This window comes from Vanellus vanellus (genome assembly GCF_965231255.1).
Source record: "Vanellus vanellus genome assembly, chromosome: 18".
NCBI lineage: Eukaryota > Metazoa > Chordata > Aves > Charadriiformes > Charadriidae > Vanellus > Vanellus vanellus.
The window spans coordinates 1,325,170-1,343,921 of record NC_138923.1 but is presented as its reverse complement, the minus strand read 5'-3'; the positions used below and the strand labels follow the sequence as shown (position 1 = coordinate 1,343,921).

Below are 18,752 nucleotides of genomic sequence, written 5' to 3'. Positions count from 1 at the left end.
TCGCTGGTGATGGGACAGGGTGGAGGTCAAGCTGGGAAGTCATTGTGTGGTCAGAGTTCAGCTCAGCCAGGCACGGGCATTTCTGCGGCTGAGCTGGAGACTTCCTAAAGCACAGCTCAGGACCAGGACTGAAGGTCCAGAGCTGAGCTGAAATGGGGCTCCTGTGCCATGGGATGAACACCCCAGGTGAGGCTGGCCAAGGCCACTAAGACATACTAGTGCTGGGAGGCTCAGGCTGTTGAGTCGGGCAATGCTTCTTTCCAAGCTCCTGCTATCTCCTTAAGTTCCTTCCTGGGGATCCCCTGTGGCTCCTGAAGCAGGACAGCATGGGCCAGCTGCAGAATGACTTCTCCCACGCAAGAACACCCCACAATACAGTGAAGAACAAACCGTGAACATGAGATCAGTTTGCAAAAAAAAAAAAAGAATTTATTAGTGAAATACAGACAAGTGAGACAGCCAGATGTGAATGGCGAAGGCACAGCTTACAGGTATCTGGGGTGCTGTCGGGGTGGGCGATGGGCTCTGCACTGGCAGAGGACTGCGGTGGCATGGTCCTGCTCCCGGTCCTGCTCTGAGTTAATGGCGAAGGAGGAGCCAGACGCCTCAGCAAAGCGCAGAATTCACAAGGCACATGCACAAGGGGTTGGAACTAGATGATCTTTCAGGTCCCTTCCAACCAAAACCATTCCATGATTCTATGAGAACGGCAGCGACCAGCCTCCTTGGAAAGCTGGATCTGAGCATTCGCTCGTGCTGGCTCTTGGCACAGAGTAACTGCCGGAGTCCTGCGAACTACACAAGGCCTATGGACATTACAGGTTTCTCCAGCATGTGCGGCAAGGCAGAATTTAGCCCTTTAATAGAGAGCATGTGGGCACAAAGCACAGGAGAATTTTGACCAGTTTCCATCAGACTTGCAGCCTCCATAGTCTCCATGTGTTAGCTTCATTCCTGATCACAGTGACAGTAAGCGGTACCTATGGCCTTGCTGCGAGACACATTTTCACAGCCAGTGGTTTACCCAAGGTATTGCTGGAATCCAGGGGCTACCAAAGCAGGACCTTATGGACATCCTTGACCTGCAGAGTTGTTGTCAAAGTGACTTGATCACCAGGATCATCTTCTCCCCAACTAGGTGCGATACCTCCATAAGGAATTGACTCATGCAAGAGCTCGGTAGGCTCGAGGAAGCCCAGAGCTATGGTAAGGACGTGGTGGGCAGCTAAAACCCACACTGCCCTGTCTGCTGCCAGAGGGAAGGAAGACGGCATATGTGTGTGGGCTTTGCAGTCACACTTCTGATGCCACGCAGACATCGGCCAAGGCTCCCCTGGAGAGCTGAAGCTTGCCCCAGCCAAGGTGACGGTGCAGAAGCAACAGCAGGCCTGGCTGGTAAAAGGACACTTCAGGCAATAAAAGGCCGCATGAAAAGCTTTTCATATAACTACTCAAAATGATAGCAGCAGCGAGAAACAAGGGCACTTTAAAGGCCGTTCTGGCGATCTTAAGTTCATGCTCAGTTCATACGTTGCAGCGCGGGTACAAGAGCAAGCACCCTTTGAGCTTTGACGCCCTGAACATGAAAGGTAAAAGAGGATTGCCAGGGCTCAGACTCCACGCTCTCTCCAGTGGCACCACTGCCCACCAGCCAGGGTGGGCAGGAGCCACCCGAGAGCCTCTGGCCACCTTCTGCAGTGGGCAGTGAGGTCCTCACCAGTCCAGGCCCTCCTTCTGCGCTGGGAGCCTCGTGCTCTTCTCGCTGTAGAACTGGGCAAACCAGCGCCGGTGCTTCTGGATGCTGGAGTCCTCCCTGACCAGCAGCGGCTTGGGCAGGTACTGTTTGTTATTCCAGATGGTTATATCGCGCTCAAACTGGGAGGAAAAGGAAGGTCTCATTCAGGTGGGGAAGCTGAACCAGCAGTTTTGTGTGAGCCACCTGCAAACTAAGTTTATTTTTTAGCATTTCCCCCAAATGGTGGGTGTGGGACTGCTGGTGCTATTTGTAACCTGTAACGCTACAGCTCTGTCTGCAGTTAGGAGACCTTTAGCCCATCGTAGCTCCCAAACAAGAAGCCACTTTCAGCTTAGACTGCCCTTATCATAGGAGGTCCTGGAAAAGAAATGGATATTGTGTAGGTAGGAGCTGCTCCACCTGAGATTTTTGACGCGTTGGGTAGCTCCAGCCAACCAGGGCTTTATAAATTAAACATCCGCGTCTTAAACTCTGCTCGAACACACATGCAGTAAGATTATGGAGTTTTCCTTTGTGAAGAAGTCTCTGCAGAAATGAGTGCTGCTCATTCACATTAGTAAGATGCAAAATATTAAGCCAGCATTTTACAATATGAGCTAGCGCAGCCAAGTTTGATTTGGGATAGGTTTTTGGCATCTGAAAATCATCTTTTGGCAGTTTTTACTGTAGTGCCAGTGAAACCCTCTCTGGTCAGACCAAACAGTTTCCAGGCTTTAACCCCTGACAGGAGGGAATGATGTGAACTCTTCTGACAGCTTGAAAGGGAGTTACAGGCATGACACAGATTTTTCTTGGTAGTGCCAACTGGTATAACAAGGAGTGACAGCTACGGATTGCAGGTTGAGAAGTTCAAAATGGACATTAAAAATAAAAACTGACAGTATGGGTAGAGCAATAATGGAATGGGTCACCCAAGGAGCTGGAGAGATGGGGTCATCCTCCAAAGGAGGATGCCTTCAAGGCCATGCTCAATCTGAATAAACCCTCAGTATGTTCACAGATGACACTAAGCTAGGCAGGTGTGTTGATCTGCTTGAAGGTAGGATGGCTCTACAGAGGGATCTGGACAGGCTGGACCAACGGGCCGAGGCCAATGGTATGAGGTTCAACATGGCCAAGTGCAAGGTCCTGCACTTGGGTCACAACAACCCCATGGATACTACAGGCTTGGGGCGGAGTGGCTGGAAAGCTGCCTGGCAGAAAAAGACCTGGGGGTGTTGGTGGACAGCCGGCTGAATATGAGCCGGCAGGGTGCCCAGGTGGCCAAGAAGGCCAAGAGCATCCTGGCCTGTATCAGGAATAGTGTGGTGAGCCGGACTAGGGAAGTCATCATCCCCCTGTACTCGGCACTGGTGAGGCCCCACCTCAAGTACTGTGTTCAGTTTTGGGCCCCTCACTACAAGAAGGACATTGAGGTTTTGGAGCGTGTCCAGAGAAGGGCTACAAAGCTGGTGAGGGGTCTGGAGGACAAATGTTATGAGGGACGACTGAGGGAACCGGGGTTGTTCAGCCTGGAGAAGAGGAGGCTGAGGAGAGACCTTATCGCTCTCTACAGCTCCCTGAAAGGAGATTGTAGAGAGGTGGGGGCCGACCTCTTCTCCCTGGTGACAAGTGATAGGACGAGAGGAAATGGGTTCAAGTTATGCCAGGCGAGGTTTAGATTGGATATTAGGAAAAAAATTTTCACTGAAAGGGTTGTCAAACATTGGAATAGGCTGCCCAGGGAGGGGGTGGATTCACCATCCCTGGAGGTGTTTAAAAAAAAGGTAGATGTGGTACTTGGGGACAGGGTTTAGAAGTGGTTTTGTCAGGTTAGGTTGGACTTGATGCTCTTAAAGGTCCTTTCCAACCTCAACAATTCTATGATTCCATGAATTTGGCAATAGTCTTGCCCCAACTGGGGTATTGAACTGGAGACTTCCAGAGGGGCCTTTCACCACTTCCATGAATCCCTGTGGTAAGGACCTGGAAAACCTCTGTCAGGAGGGGCAAGAGTTGCCAAAACTCATGATAATTTAACATCAGGAGGATTTCTTGGCACAGTTCACACCAAAGGAGATAGGATGATCTTAAAGCACCAGCCTGGGATGCTGAAAATCTGGATGCAGTTATTAGTTCCCTCAAAGACTCCCTGCAGCTTGGGAGAGGTTGGCTAATCCTTGTACCCCGGTTCCCCACCCACAGGAGAGGGATAGCACCTCTCTGCCACCCTCAGCAGATGATCCACTGCAGGCTCCCTCTTTACTAAACTTCCAGTTTAGCTCTTCGGGCTACTGAAAATGAAAGATCACACCAAGCACTGAAAGGATCTTGCCCACGAGTGCTTTGCTCCCACGTATATCTGAGCCCATGTGGGCAATTGCTCTTCCTTCTCACACCTCCCAGCCACCCTTGGCTGCTCTTCTTCAGAGGCCTTACCTGTATGCACTCTGCTCTCAGAATGAACTTGGGGATTACGGCCGGCATGTTCTTCTGGTAGTAGATTTTGTGGACAACATCCTGCAGGAGAGGCTCCAGGGGAGTCACCGTCTGCAGGATGACCCCACAGCCCAGGAAAGCGTGTTCAAAGATCAGGAAAACCAGCCCTGGCCCCACCTGCAGAGCAACAGAACATCCTCCAGGGAATGGCCTCAGATGGTCCAGCCCTCAGGTACAGCAGCTCCCACAGCTTGAGACCTGCTCCAAATGTCTCCTAGGCTATGTGCTCAAGTCCCCCTTTATCTTTTCATCAGATAATAGGCACAAATTCAGGCTGTGCCTCAGAACCTACCGTTCGCGCTCCCCAGGCCAGGGGAAACCCAGCAGAGCCCTGCGGCCCATGTTGGCCTGGGACATTCACAGATGTGTCAGGGCTGGGTGGGTTTGTTGTGAGCCCAGAGGAATTCATGAGGGTTCACAGAGCTCTACCAGTCTCAAAAAGTCTAAAATCGAATCTTCTGGGAAATGCTTCCCAATTTTCACTTGGTCTTGTTATTCATCACTGAATCACCTTCAGGTCATCAACAGCCCTATTGGATTGTCGATGCCAGTCCTGAGCCCCCATCTCAGTAACAGCGACTGCAATATAACACGGAGGTAATACAACATCCCTGCTCCTGCTCTGGCTGTCTCCTTTGCAGCTACAGCAGTCACAGTAGGTTTTAGCTGAAATCAGGTTCAGCTTTTAATCTTTCGTGACATGAAGTACCTGTTCTGTGCTCTTTGATGTGCATCCGGACACGCGGATGTGTGGTCATACACTTGGCTCTTTGGAGCAGTGTGGATATTGCTGGTTTTTTCAGCTACTTTATGTACTACTCCTTTAATGTTTGGTTGGGTACACACTCTTTGTAAGCTTATTTTAATGTCTTTTCTCTCTTGTTCATGGGTATTAGTGCTAAATAGCACAGATCTAAGAACTGAACAGAGATACAATCAGCATTGACTTTGTGATAATTCCCTAATTACTCCAAAATCTATCCCTTCTCAAAGTTTTGTGTCATGACTTGTTTTGCTGTTGTTCCAAATTTGTAATATGGGAATAGGTGAAATGCCTTCAAAAATGTACCTGAACAAAGTTACTAGGTTTATCAGGCAAGCTCGGCATTTCATAAAAAAAAAAAACAACCAAAACCAAAACAACCAAAAACCGAACAACAAACCACCACAACCAAAAGGAAAGGTGAGAAGATCTAGTTCCCACTGATTCATGTTTAGTGGCATTATTTCTATTTTCTTTTAATTCCCTTCATTCAGATCTTGGGCTACAAGACAGGCCGTTTCCGATTGTTTGCCTTTCCAGGTATATTCAACATGGATTGAAAATTAGATTGGATATTAGGAAAAATTTCTTCACCAAAAGGGTTGTCGAGCGCTGGCACAGGCTGCCCAGGGAAGTGGTGGAGTTGCCATCCTTGGAGGGATTTAAAAGACAGGTAGATGTGGTGCTGATGGACATGGTTTAGTGGTGGGTTTGGCAGAGTTGGACTCAATGATCTTAAAGGTCCCTTCCAACCTTGACTGTCCTATGATTCTATGCTTCTAAAAGGTCCACACTTTTGTATTGTAAAGAGCTGTGACAACATGGTGTGAAGGTCCCTCAGGATTATCACCACGGTCTGCTCAGGTACCAGTTTTTTATTTTTTCCACTTGTTTTGTGGGCACAGCAGTCCTTACGAACCCTCTCTTTTCTCCGTGCTGCCCAGCTGTGGAGCAGCCCCACTGCCAGTGTGTATTTTTTGGCCCATGTGCCTGATGCGCTTGGTAGGAAAGGCTACGCTGGGCAGGATGGGCAAGGACTCAGCCTTTGGGGTGACAAAGCCCTTCAGCTCAGGGTGTTGGTGGTCACCAGAGTAGGACATACCTGCCTGGCTGAAACCTTCAAATCCATCAAGGAGACGTGTTTCCCGAAGACGGTTGCGGTGTGTTGAAGCAGCAGCTGTGAGCAGTGTTCGTTGGGCTCCGGCTCCGGCTGCCACTCTGCCTGGAGGGGTGGAGAAGGATCAGCTGAGTCCGAGAGAGGAGGAGACGGAGTACAGGCTGAGGGGAGGCAGCAGCGAGATGGTGACAAGAGCTGTCTGTGAAGACCATCTAGAAATGAGCACAGATGAGGGAGTGCAGCAGAAACCCTCAGAGAGTGGACCTGAGGACGGGGGATGCGGCAGAGGGGTGAGACGGGACTGAGGCTTTGAGGCAGAAAGGGGATTTGGTTTGAAAGACTTTGACGTCCTCATGGCTGAGAGGGGGAGCAAGGCTCTTACCTTCCAGATGTGCTTCATAAAATCCCACAGCTTGGACCTCGTGTATCTCAGGTCGGATCCACCCAGAATAGCTGGTCCATGGAGGAAATCCAGGTGAGCCGTGTCGGCCGCGTTTTCGGGGATTTCCTGCCATTGGGGAACAATTTGCTATTGGTGAGAGCTGACTTGGGTGCGAGCTGCCCGTGTTTAAGAGCAGCGTTGCAACAGCACTGCCATACAGCCCCGGGCACGTCGCCCCGGGCACGGCAGAGATGCCCCCAGGTAGGTGACACAGCAAGAGGCAACCGAGTGAGCGGAGGAGGAAGGGGCCTCAGCACAGACTGACTTGGGACTAGTTTTTAACTCGTGTTTAGGACTAATTTCAACATGAAGCTCAGAAAATTCAGAGTTCATTTTAAGCTCAGAGAAGTCTGTGCATGTTCACTTCTGCAGCTGCATAAGCTGGGACTCCGAGTAAGTCCTTCCTTTGGCCCTGTAATAATTGTAAGGAATTGTGTTTGTGCTCCTAGACTAGTTTTCGCACACTTCTAAGCTTATAAACCCCGCCAGCCTGCCCACAACGTGTCACCTTTTCAGAAGTTTTAACTGCTTTATTACTCAAATACACCAGATTTCCACCAGCTTGGCACGTAGCACGGGCCGGCCCCAGTACAGACCTGCGTACGGCGCCTCGCACTGAAAAGCAGACATGAAATAAGTATTACTATCCCATCAATCTCCCAAATTCTGCCTGCTCGTCGCAGCTCTTCTGCCCACTCCCAGAGCCGTGCCTCCTGTGTCTTGTGCGCCTTCATTATTTCTTCTAATAATTCTTCATTTATTTCTCACCCGCTCACCTTAGTCGTGCTTTAGCCAGCGGGCTGGAGAGAAGTGCGCTTTAGATTAAGCGTCATTTTTGTCACTGATTTTTACGAATAGAAGTGTTCTTCTCGGTGGCAAGTATCTAAAGATCTCCCAAGGTCCAAAATCCCAAGGGAATGCCCATTTTCAGAACTGCCGCTGCCTCCCATCGCTCTCCCGGAGGAGCCTCCACCCGCAGCTGCCCCGGCACCCTCTGTGGCTCCCTCTGTGGACCAACGGCCACTGTCACTTCTGCTTAGTGCCACAGAACGGTGCCCCTTTTCCAGCCCCGTTTCCACTGAGAGGCGATGGAGGCAACAGCTATTTTCTTCTCCGTGGCACATTTGTCAGTGTGTGGTGGTGATTATGAAGATTAACAGCAAAATAACTGTGCGTTTCCATTTTGGTGATGGATGAGTTGAAAAGCCTCCTGACACTAAGTGCCGCAATTCTTAGAGAATCTTTTTTTAAACTACATCAATTATAAGTCAAAGCAAATTAGCATATTCCCTTTAAGTACCCAGAACATCTGCTCTCTACTCAAGAAGCCCACGATCCGCATTTGGGGAACATATGCCGTACTCTCGGTATGCGGTGCTGGGGTGTATTTCTGGGTCTGAGCTCTGCCGGCAGCAGCGGTGGCACCGGGCACGGGCAGAGCCCAGTTAATTGGGAGGGAGATGTCGCTGGATGGGTTAACTGTGAGGAGATGTCCCTGAAGTGGACTATAGGAGAGGACACAGGGGTGGACGTGCCCCACGGAGGGACCGGGGTCCCTACCTGGATGTGCGCGTCGACCAAGTGCTCTGTCCGCCCACGGAACACCCACTCTTTGGTGGCGATCTCCCGCTGCTCGGGCACTGCCCACGTCGGACCCACCCCTTCGCAGTGGTACCAGACCAGCAGCATCCCGTTCACCTCGCAGGACGGCCAGGTCCGGACCCTCGCAAAATCTGGCACTGCGGAGGACAGAAGGGAATCAGTTAAAAGCGGCACCTCCAGGGCTGACACTGGCGCGAAGGGTCCCCTCGTCCTCAACCACCGCTCGGAACTCGTCTTTACGGGCCACACTCGTGTGGCACAGCCCCTCTGGTGACACTTGCCACCTTGCAGGCTGCTGAAGGACAACAGCTTCTGAAGTTCACAGAAGAGGGTTTGCTTAAATCGGTTCTGTTTCAGTTGGGGGTTTTGCGTAAGTATTTTAAGGGCGAAGCACGGCTGGCTGCCCTGCAGCCTCCTTCACTACTCAAAACTGCTCAAATAATTGTCTGCTGCATCAATGGACCCTCCTCCAGTTTCAGTGAGCTAAAAGGAGATGCTTTTAGTTATAGATGTGCAGAGAGTAAAAGCCATCTCTACCTCTTGAGTTCAAGTCATTCTCTGTTACAATACTGCAGTACCATGTGTTGCTTCAAGAATATATCTGCAGTCTTTCCAGTGAAATTAATTTTGGCATTTATATTTACCCGATTGTCAGAAAATGTAGCTTCTACTGGATCGAAAGGTTCTTGCCTTCATTACTATTTTTTCTAATTCGCAAACAAGCACGGAGGATAGCGCTGCCTTTTGATTCGGCCTTGTACAGTCATGTGGGAGCTGAAATAGCAGGAGGAATTACATTTCTCTTTCAGTCAATGACTATCAGAGGGGGCAGGAGGAGACCTTCGCTGTGATTTCTGGTCGGAAAAATCTGGTGCTTTGGGTGGTGTGCATCTCGTTAAATTTTAAAGAGGGTTTCCTCTCCCCCCACACAGACATCTGGCACCGGGTCGGGCTCTGCGGCTCTCCTGCAAGCCCAGTGCCGCAAGAGCTGCCCATCCGAGCTCTCCAAAATCCCTCTCCATCAAAGTGACCTGCATGAGCACAGATGGCTTTTAAATCTGTTTAAATCAACCCGACCGATTTGGGCTGTCCTGGGAGCAGGGCAGCTGTCTGCAGTTTTGCCATCTTAATAACAGATAACCGCAACTCTGAATACAGCGGTTTCAGATTAAACGATGCATTTTGGCAAGCGTTTCCACCTATCCAGAATATTCATTCTCATTTTGTGATGAAACACATCTTTGCGTATTATTCGGTAACAATTTTTCAATCAAACGCAGCTCCTGAGTGAGTATGTATGGGAAAAAAATAGAGTATTAGTCTTTTTTTTTTCTGAAAATAACACACACACAAAAAAGGAATTGTTGTTTAGTGATATCTATAAATTACTTCTCTTATCCCATATAGATGGAATATTTCTTTCACTTTAGGAAGAATAGTCTGTTTAGTAGAAAGACTGACTTTTGCTGCTAATCAATGTTTTCACTGCTGTCCAAATCAATCCCAACCGGAGAAAGTTGAACTTCTCAGGAAAATGACTAAGAAGCACAAGTTTATCACAGAATCACAGAATTTTCAGAGTTGGAAGGGACCTCTAGAGATCATCCAGTCCAACTCCCCTGCCGAAGCAGGATTGCCTGGAGCACATTACTCAGGACTGCATCCAGGCGGGTCTTGAAAATCTCCAGGGAAGGGGACTCCACAACCTCCCCGGACAGCCTGTGCCGGTGCTCTGTCACCCGAACCGTAAAGAAGTGTTTCCGTGTATTTGAACGGAACTTCCTCTGTTCTAACTTGTGCCCGTTGCCCCTCGTCCTGTCACTGGGAACCACTGGAAAGAGCCTGGCTCCATCCTCCTACAGCCCACCCTTTAGATACTTGTACGCCATAATAAGGTCTCCCCTCAGCCTTCTCTTCTCCAGGCTAAAGAGTCCCAGCGCTCTCAGCCTTTCCTCATACGGGAGATGCTCCAAGCCCTTCATCATCTTAGTTGCCCTTCGCTGGACTCGCTCCAGCAGTTCCCTGTCCCTCTTGAACTGGGGAGCCCAAAACTTCCCTATGAAGCCCAGGATGCCATTCGCCTTTTTGGCGACAAGGGCACATTGCTGGGCCACGGATAATTTAGTCTACCACAACCCCCAGATCCTTCTCCTCCGAGCTACTTCCCCCTACTTTAAGCAAAGTTCAAAGTAAGTCTCTTTGTTGGTTTGAGCCACATCTAGAACTGGTGATTTAAACTAATTAGTGCAGCAAGATCAAGTAATTGTTACATGTGAACTTTAAGTAAGATGTTCTTCCTACACAGTCAACGCAAACCACATCTCAAAGGTAGGTGTATGCGAAGAGCTTTCCTGGATTCCAACCAAAAGTTCCCTTCAAGCCTTAAAAGGAGAAAAAATTGCCATTGAGAGACTATTCTGTCATGCTACTGCGACAGATTTAAGCACTGACGTGGTATAAGCTGTCACTACAGAGTACAGAATAATGTCTGAAACCCGATAGCTCCTCAGGATCCATCCCTGCTGGTGCAATGCATGACTCAGAGTGAAAAATCTTGTTTTATACCCTGCTTGCTGAGTGCAGGATTATCAAAATCAAGAAGGGTGGTTAGTTAACGAGACTAAAGCTCCAGTTATTATCTAACATAGGAAAGGGGACTGGAAAGTTATACCCTGATGTGGACAGCCCAGGAAGAGAAGTAGAGCACTGCATAAAATAGGGGAGCAGAATGGAGGGTGAGTTATTTTTCCTTGATGGACCATTTTTCCTTAATCAAGTAGATTTTAACGAGGATACAGAGGACGCTGCCATTGCTGCAGATGCTTGCTGTGGATCTGGGGGAACTTCACCTTTTTCAGCATACGGGATGCGGGTGCATTTTCCGTCTTCTCCTCGAAACTGCCAGCCGTGAAACGGGCATTCGATGCAATTGCCCACAACGCGCCCGCCGGCGGCGAGGTTCGCCCCGAGGTGAGGACAATAAGCGTCGACCACGTAGGCTTGGCCATCCCGGGTGCGAAACACAGCGAACTGTTCTCCTGCAGAAACGTGACGTTATGAGGTGGTAAAAACAACATCCCCACATCGAGGTGCTGGAGCGTGTCCAGAGAAGGGCAGCAAAGCTGGTGAGGGGTCTGGAGGACAAGTCTCATGAGGAGCGGTTGAGGGACCTGGGGGTGTTCAGCCTGGGAAAAAGGAGGCTGAGGGGAGACCTTACCACCCTCTACAGCTCCCTGAAAGGAGGGTGTAGCGAGGGGAGGTCGGCCTCTTCTCCCAGGGAACAGGCGATAGGACAAGAGGAAACAGCCTCAAGTTGCACCAAGGGGAGGTTTAGGATGGATATTAGGAAAAAGTTCTGCACCAGAAGGATTATCAAGCACTGGCACAGGCTGCCCAGAGAAGCGGTGGAGTCACCATCCCTGGAGGTATTTAACAGAGGGGCAGATGTGGTGCTGAGGGACATGGTTTAGTGGTGTTTTTGCCAGTTGATGGTTGGACTGGATTGTCTTAAAGGTCCCTTCCAATCTAGGCGATTCTATGATTCTGGGGAGGGGGGCTGAGGGGGGTGGAAGGATGTCACTAAGACACACATTGCTCAGCCCCTTATAGAATCACAGACTGGTTTGGGTGCGAAGGGACCTTTGAAGGCCATCTAGTCCAACCCCCTGCCATGGCCAAGGACATCTTCAACTAGACCAGGTTGAGACCCCCGTCCAACCCGGCCTCAAATGTTTCCAGGGATGGGGCATCTCCCACCTCTGAACCTTCTGAACGGGCTTTTACCCAACGGTGGGGACATCTGCCTGTGCAAAGACATGCGGAATCATCCTGCTAAAAATTAATATGGAGGTTTTCTTTCCTTTCTAGTGGAAGAGCAGTGGCAGGACAGAAATAGGCTTTCTCTGGAGAAGTTATTTAACCACGAGATGGCACCAGGCAGCTGCCAGAGCCGGGGAGACCTGCAGGCAAGCTGCAGGCAGGAGGCATCTGCTGACCGCAAAAAGGGCCACGCAAAATGAGGATGGCAGCTGCTGCAGCAAATGCCCAGGCTGTGGTGGCCGTCACCTCGCTGCCGGGGTTTAAAAGATGTCCCAGAGCAGCGAGCGGTTGTGCCACGGCCCGTCGCAGCCCACGTTTCACAGGCAGCGTGTTGGCACCCCGCAGAGCCGAGCAGTGGCCCCGTGTCCCGAGGGGCGGCTGGAGCACAGAAACCTCCGTGTTGAAGGGCATTGCCTTGCCCCAGGCAGGGGGAGCGTGACTTCTCCCGGTCCTCTCTAAACCCTCACGGCTTTGACCCTCAGCCCCGGTTTTTGAGCTCTCGGAGCCTGGTTCACCTGCAGGATAAAAGTTGCCTTCGCAGAAATATTTAAAGACTTAGGATGGATGCTTCCCCTGCTAAGGGAGGGATCCACACAGAGCAGAGCAATAGCTGCACTTAAACATAACTCTGTTCCTGTCCCTTTGCTTGAGAGGTTTAGAGCAGAGAGCACAGGCTCATAGGTTTCAGGAATCTGTGGTAATGGTGGTGGAAGGAGAAGCCCTTCATCTCTTTGCTCTTGAACTCCAAGAGCCATCTGCGCTGCAGCTCAGCAGTGGAGCCCTTCCTCGGGCAGGGACGGCCGGGTGCTGCGAGCCAGAGCGCGGACACCTCCTCGGAAAAAGTTTTTTTTCCGGCAAAGCAAAGGGAGGCGCCTGAGCCCGGTCTGCTCCATGCGGGGAGTGGAGGGCCGGTGCTGGCGTGGCTGGGGCCGTGTTGCCCCAGCACTCAGACCTGCTTTTCTCCATCACCGGGCCTGATTCCCTGTGCTCCCCGGAGCAACGTGAGGTTTGCCCTGCTGGGATCTGTCCCGGCTCAGCTCTGGGGTCGTCCTCTTCCCCCGCACCCCCAGGGTAGCGCTGCGTCAGCTGAGCACGGAACTATCACAATGGACAGACAGTACCTGGGCTGTATCCATAGACCTGCTCATGGCACAGCTCCACCCAGCTGTGCAAGGCAACCACAGCTGGATGGCATGCCACACTATGAGCTCAATAGATGCTCTTGACTGAATAGGTGCCAGGTGCTTTCGGGGCCCAGCACAGAGCCGCTCCGGGGGTGCTGTGGCACTGCAGACCCACCAGCGCCCATGTCCCTGCCAGCGTCTCAGAGGAGAGGGGCTGCCCATCGGTGACCTGGCCTGCAAGCAAAGCGTGACCCGCTCCGGTGTCCCCTCGAGTCATGTCCTGGTTGGAAGGGGAGGCAGCTGGTCTGGGAGCTCAGAAGCACTCGGGGGTTGTTCATACAGATGTGGCCACTGACTTAAAGGCCAAGGTGCTCCAAGGTGCTCTCTTCCATACTGTGCTTCAGTTTATGCATATGTGTATTCAGATTTCATCAGCTTGTGAAATCTGATCGTTACAACAGTTGCTGTAACTTACAGCTCAACAAGTGAGATAAGACCAAACTAAACTTTGGGAGCTGGGTTCTGTACGTACTTTCCCGGACAGCCACACCGATGACAAGTGACACAGTGTGAGCTATCCCACCCAAAACCACTTCTCTTGATTGAAGTTTTGTGGTGTGGGCAAAGAAAAGGAAACCTTGCAAACTTTACCCAGGACACCTGGCTCTGTTGTCCCTCCAGTCTTTCTGGAAGGGTCTCACACATCTGCTGGCAGCAGGCACAGGGGAGTGGAGGCCCTCGAGGTGCAGGTCGTTCCCCCTGCCCCGGGTAACCGGGATTCCTTCTGAAACATCAGCATTTTCCTCTCTCTCTAACCTGCCTCTCTACCTGACCTGAGGTTCAGGGCAAAGCAGGGAAGGCAGGGAAATTATTCCTTCCTGCCTTTGGAGATATTGCAGGTTCACCGGGAGCAGCGGCAGTGTGGAAACACAGAGGAGCAGGGTTGGATGGGTCAGACCAGAGCACTTGGAGCCCCGGGGGTTCCCAGCCACGTGCCCCAAGGAGCAGCCCTGCAGCCTGGTGCTTTGCCCACCAAAGTTTTAGGACAGTTTTACTCCAATGAGGTCCCACCTCTAGAGCTTTCCTTCATACAGACAGTCTGGAGCTCTTCAGCCTTGAAGATCTGACCCATGGCCAGACCCTTGCTGGGCTGTCCGGAATCCTCTCCGGGGACTCCCGAGCAGGTGCTGCTTTTACCTCCAGCCCGTGCGCTCTGGAGCCAGCAGAGCCGGAGGAGAAGCTGACCTTTGCTCTGGCTTGTGCATCAAATCTGACGTCTCTCCACTTGGCAGGACGGTATCCCGGCCTAAGATATACTGAGAAACTTTCTGCGGGTCAATATTAGAGTATTAACAGCCACATACTGATGTTTTCCTATTAAATTAGCCCGTTTCTTTTACGGAAATCAAACGGCAATTGTAGCAAGAACAGCACAGGGGACACAAAGAGCCCCAGGCCACCGTGCAGTTCGGGGCACTTGGCTCAGAGGATGCGCTCTGGGGCTTTCCTGCACAGGAGCCTCGCCGGGGTCTGAGCAGCTCCCCCGCAGCGAGCGCCCAGTGCTGCGCGGAGCCCCACAGGTCAGAGCAGCTCTCACCCCACTGCCACAGCCTCAGCAGAGAATGAGGCTTCCCTGTGTGCTCGCTGCCATATTCTGGAAGGTGTTCCCATCCCAAAGGACGAGTCTTGCAGGGACTGAGTCAAGTGATTTTTATTCTTTCATCTCCTCTGGCTCACTGCCTCTGGGGCAGGGCTGCATTTCCAGGCTGTGTTTGGAGACTCCAAAATAAATTAGACACCCACAAACCTGGAGGCTACAGGTTGTTTAACTGTCTTATTTACTGATAATCTTCCTGGCACCAGTACACTACTGTCACTCTGCCACTAGAAATGATTTTACAAGCGCATTTCAGCCAGACCCAGGGGACTGGGTGCCAGGAACCAGGCTTCAGGCAAACAACCAAGGGAGTCATAACAGTTATGGGGCTCTCTAAGCCGCGTATATTGAATTGAATAGGTCCCAATATACAAAAATAACCAAACCCAAACAACTTCACAGGAGAGGATGGCTCTTGAAAACAGAAAAAAACCCCACACTTTCACCAGTGAATCTGAAGGATTTCAGCGGAGAAACATTCCTTATGATGAGGAGTGCACCAGCACAAGTCCAAAGCCATCTTCAAGGGGAAAGGACCCTGGACAAGCACAGCACCCCTCTGGATGTGGCTGTGAGGCCCCATCCTGATCTCCCCAGGACATGGGGAGCTGCAGGCGGCAGTGCCTGGGAGGAGACCCCAAGCAGTGAGGTGCTCTGGTATCCCAGCAAGGAGCCCAGACAGGGGTGCCCTGCACACTCTCAAGGAGCCGGTGCCAAGAAGTCCCCAGTGACCCAGCAGGGGTACTCAATGCCCATGAAAAGCCCAGGCTGTGACACCCTTGGTGCCCCATGTGGGTGCTGGCTGGGGTGCCCTGAAAGGGATGCCTGGGCAGAGTTGTCCCAGTGCTGCAGCAGAGCCCCCAGGCAGGGACGCCCTGGCAGGGATGTCCTGCACGCTGGCAAGGAGCCGGGGAAGGGACACTGCAGTGCGGCAGCATGGGTGCTGGTTTGGCTACCCCAGTTCCCCAGCAGGACACCCGGTGGTGTGTTGGGGTGCTCCAGTGGCCTGGTGACAATGTCTGTGTGAGGATGTCTCAGTGCCTCGGTGGGGATGCCTGGGCAGGGATGTCCCTGTGCCCCGGCAGGAATGCCTTGTTTCTCTGGCAAGGATGCTGCCCAGGATTCCCTGATGTCCCAGTGAGGATGTCAAGGCAGGGGTGTCCTGGCGACCCAGCAGGAATGCCGCTGGGATGTGCCGGTGCCCCAGCACGGGGGCTGGCCGGGATGCCACAGAGGTACCCAGGCAGGGATGCCCCGGTACCCCGGCGGGGATGCCCGGGCAGGGACGTTCCGATCCCCGACGGTGGTGCCTGGGCAGGGATACCCTAATAGGGATGCCCCGGTACCCCGGCAGCGGTGCTCGGGCAGGGATGCCCTGCAGACTGGCCAGGACCCCGAACCTCATCGCCCCCGTTGCCCGGGCGGGGGTCGGGGCGGCCCACGGGGGACGCGGCGGGGGGCACTCACCGAGCACGGCGAGGCTGCGGACGGCGCCGCGGGGCAGCTGCGCGGAGTCGAGCAGGCGGTACCAGCCGTTGGGGTACGGCGGCGGCGGGGCGCCGGGCCGGCGGGCGCGGCGAGCAGCCCGCCTGTGGCTCAGCCCGGGGGCCGGCAGGTAGCCCACCTGCCCGGGGCCGCGCCGCAGCGCCAGCGGCCGGGAGCAGCCCAGCAGCAGCAGGAGGAGGACGAGGATGAGGATGAGGAGGAAGAGCAGCGCCCCGCGCCCCGGCCCCGCCGCCAGCAGCGCCGCGCCGAACCACCCGCTCCCCATAGCGCGGCCGGTCCCGCCGCCGCCGCCCCTTATAGCGCGGTCGGCCCCGCCCGGGGAGGCGCTCCGTGGGCGGGGGGGGGACGGGACTCCCCACCCCGGGGATCCCCCGGGCATCCCCGGCGGCCTCCCGGGCTGCGGCGGCGGGAGAGGGGGCTCTGCTCGGCCCCCGGAGGGGCTGCGACCCCACACAGCAGGCGCTGCCGGGGGTCTGCGGGGAGGGGCGGGGGGGCGAGGAGAGGTTCTGCCTGGGGAGAGGGGGGCAAATTGTGTGTGTGCGGGGGGGTACAACTGCAGCCTGTGCCAGCTGGGGGGTTGCGGAGCAGAGGGAGCCGGGGTCTTCTCCGAGATGCAAAGAGCACAAGGTGCAGCAAAAGGAACACTACTTGCACAGGAGGAAAAAATGCTTCCTTGGAAGAGCGGCCTTCAATCCAGTAGATATGTTAATTAGATCAATAAATACCGCAGCAACCTCCTGAGCTGCTATCCTGGGCTTAGAAAGGGGGAACTTGATGTTGGGACTGGCTTTGACATTGGGCACCTGACAGGAGGCTGACAGGTCCCTCAGAGTTCAAGAGCAGCTCAGAGAGGTTCCAGCACAGAAAACAGGGGACTTGGATCCCCTCCGTGAGGAGAGGATAAATCAGGGCAAGGCCAAGGTTGGGCTCTTTAAGCGTGCCAACTGGCTGGAAAAGTGAGGCAGAGAAGTAACGCTTGATCTAGTCCGAAGAATTACTCAGGTTCAAGAGGTAACTGTAGAAAAGTCACCTGCCATGTAGACCTAGTCAGAGACTTCTAGGAGAGGCAGCAACCCCAAATACCCACCATAGTACTGAGTAATTGAAAAGGGAAGAGGGCATCTGGCTGAAACGGAGCATCCAGCTGAAGTAAAACGAGTGACTAAGAGAGTGAATTCATGAATTCAGACTGGGTGAATTGCCTGAAGACCTGACATGAACGGTTCAAGTATATATATATATATATATATATATATATATATATATATATATATATGACCTACCGGAAACCTGTTGTAGGAGAAGAATGCCAGTGTGGTTACGCAGGAGACTGAACACAAGAGTTGGAAGTGAACAGACACCCCTCGGAGAGGGACAGGCTGCGAGTCTGGTCTGAACGGGGACAGAGAAGAAAGCAGCAACTGGCAAGTGACAGATCAAGTCAAAACAAGGCAGGTCAGAGAGGGATTTTTCAAGAGTGACTTACTAAGGGCATAAAAGCACATAATAAGTAGATCTGCAGCATAAAACCAGAGACTTGATGGGTCGTTCAGGGACCAGCAGACCAATGAGTCTCAGCACTATGGTGGGCAAATCCATGAGGCACTGCTGCGGAAGCTGAGAGACACAAGAATGAACGTGCTCTGTTGGGGAAGAGTCAGCACCCCGCTGGCACAGAGAAGTCACTTCTCACAAATAGATCTGAGGAGTCAGCAAACAGGTGAACAGGTTCTTACTTTGTTCTCTTGGCTTTTCAAGACACTTCCTCTATGGTATGTCAGTCCTTAATCCTGAAATAGCAAGGGGGATCCACTCTGCTTGTGTAATTGGAGAGAAGGTAGGAACCAAGGAAAAGGAATGGATGCTCAGCTGTTACAACAGAGAGTAGTATGCATTTATTTCCACAGAACTTGGGAAATGGGATGAGCAGGTGTCTAAATCACCTGATTAAGAGGACTCGAAATTATTCACTATGGTAAAACGTAAAGTTGACCGTGAACTACTGCAAAAGAAGCCTTACAAATCTCAGTGACTGGCAGGCAAACGGCAGTGCCTGCCAGCGAAACGTAATGCACGTGGCAAAGACCCACAGGAGAGGGTTAGCTGTTAATTGGCACTCAGAAAGAGATCTGAGAGTTACTTGACTTGGTCTGTGAATACATCTGTTCACTGGTCCACGCTGCTCAAAAGGACAAATGCAATGTTAGGAATAATTAGTATTAATGCTTTTGTAGGCATGATGATCTAAGTGTATAAAAGAAGCAAGGTCCATAGAGGACAATAATATTTTCTATTAGATGAGCTGATACAGCTGGAAAAAAGTTGACAAGCTTTCAGGCATAATAGCCCTCCTTCAAGAATAATTAGGAATGTAATTGGGAACAGAGAAAAAAAAACAGCTACACATGTTTGGTCTACTGCAAGGTACATGTAATGGTGGCCACCTCCCTTGCAGGAGTAAACCTAGAGGAGACACAGAGAAAGGAGG

The 18,752-nt window shown here is 52.2% G+C and overlaps 1 protein-coding gene across 1 annotated transcript; it reads right to left on the bottom strand.

Annotated features, from left to right (window-relative positions):
• Nucleotides 1-1,713: 1,713 nt before the first annotated feature.
• Nucleotides 1,714-16,529, bottom strand: LOC309679328 (cholesterol 7-desaturase nvd-like; the record flags this gene model as incomplete). The annotated part of the gene is made up of 7 exons (XM_082492611.1): nt 1,714-1,875; nt 4,175-4,351; nt 6,100-6,219; nt 6,497-6,622; nt 8,117-8,295; nt 11,008-11,196; nt 16,226-16,529. The coding sequence occupies 7 exons, from the start codon at nt 16,527-16,529 to the stop codon at nt 1,714-1,716; spliced, it is 1,257 nt and encodes a 418-aa protein (XP_082348737.1).
• Between the last annotated feature and the right edge of the window lie 2,223 nt (nt 16,530-18,752).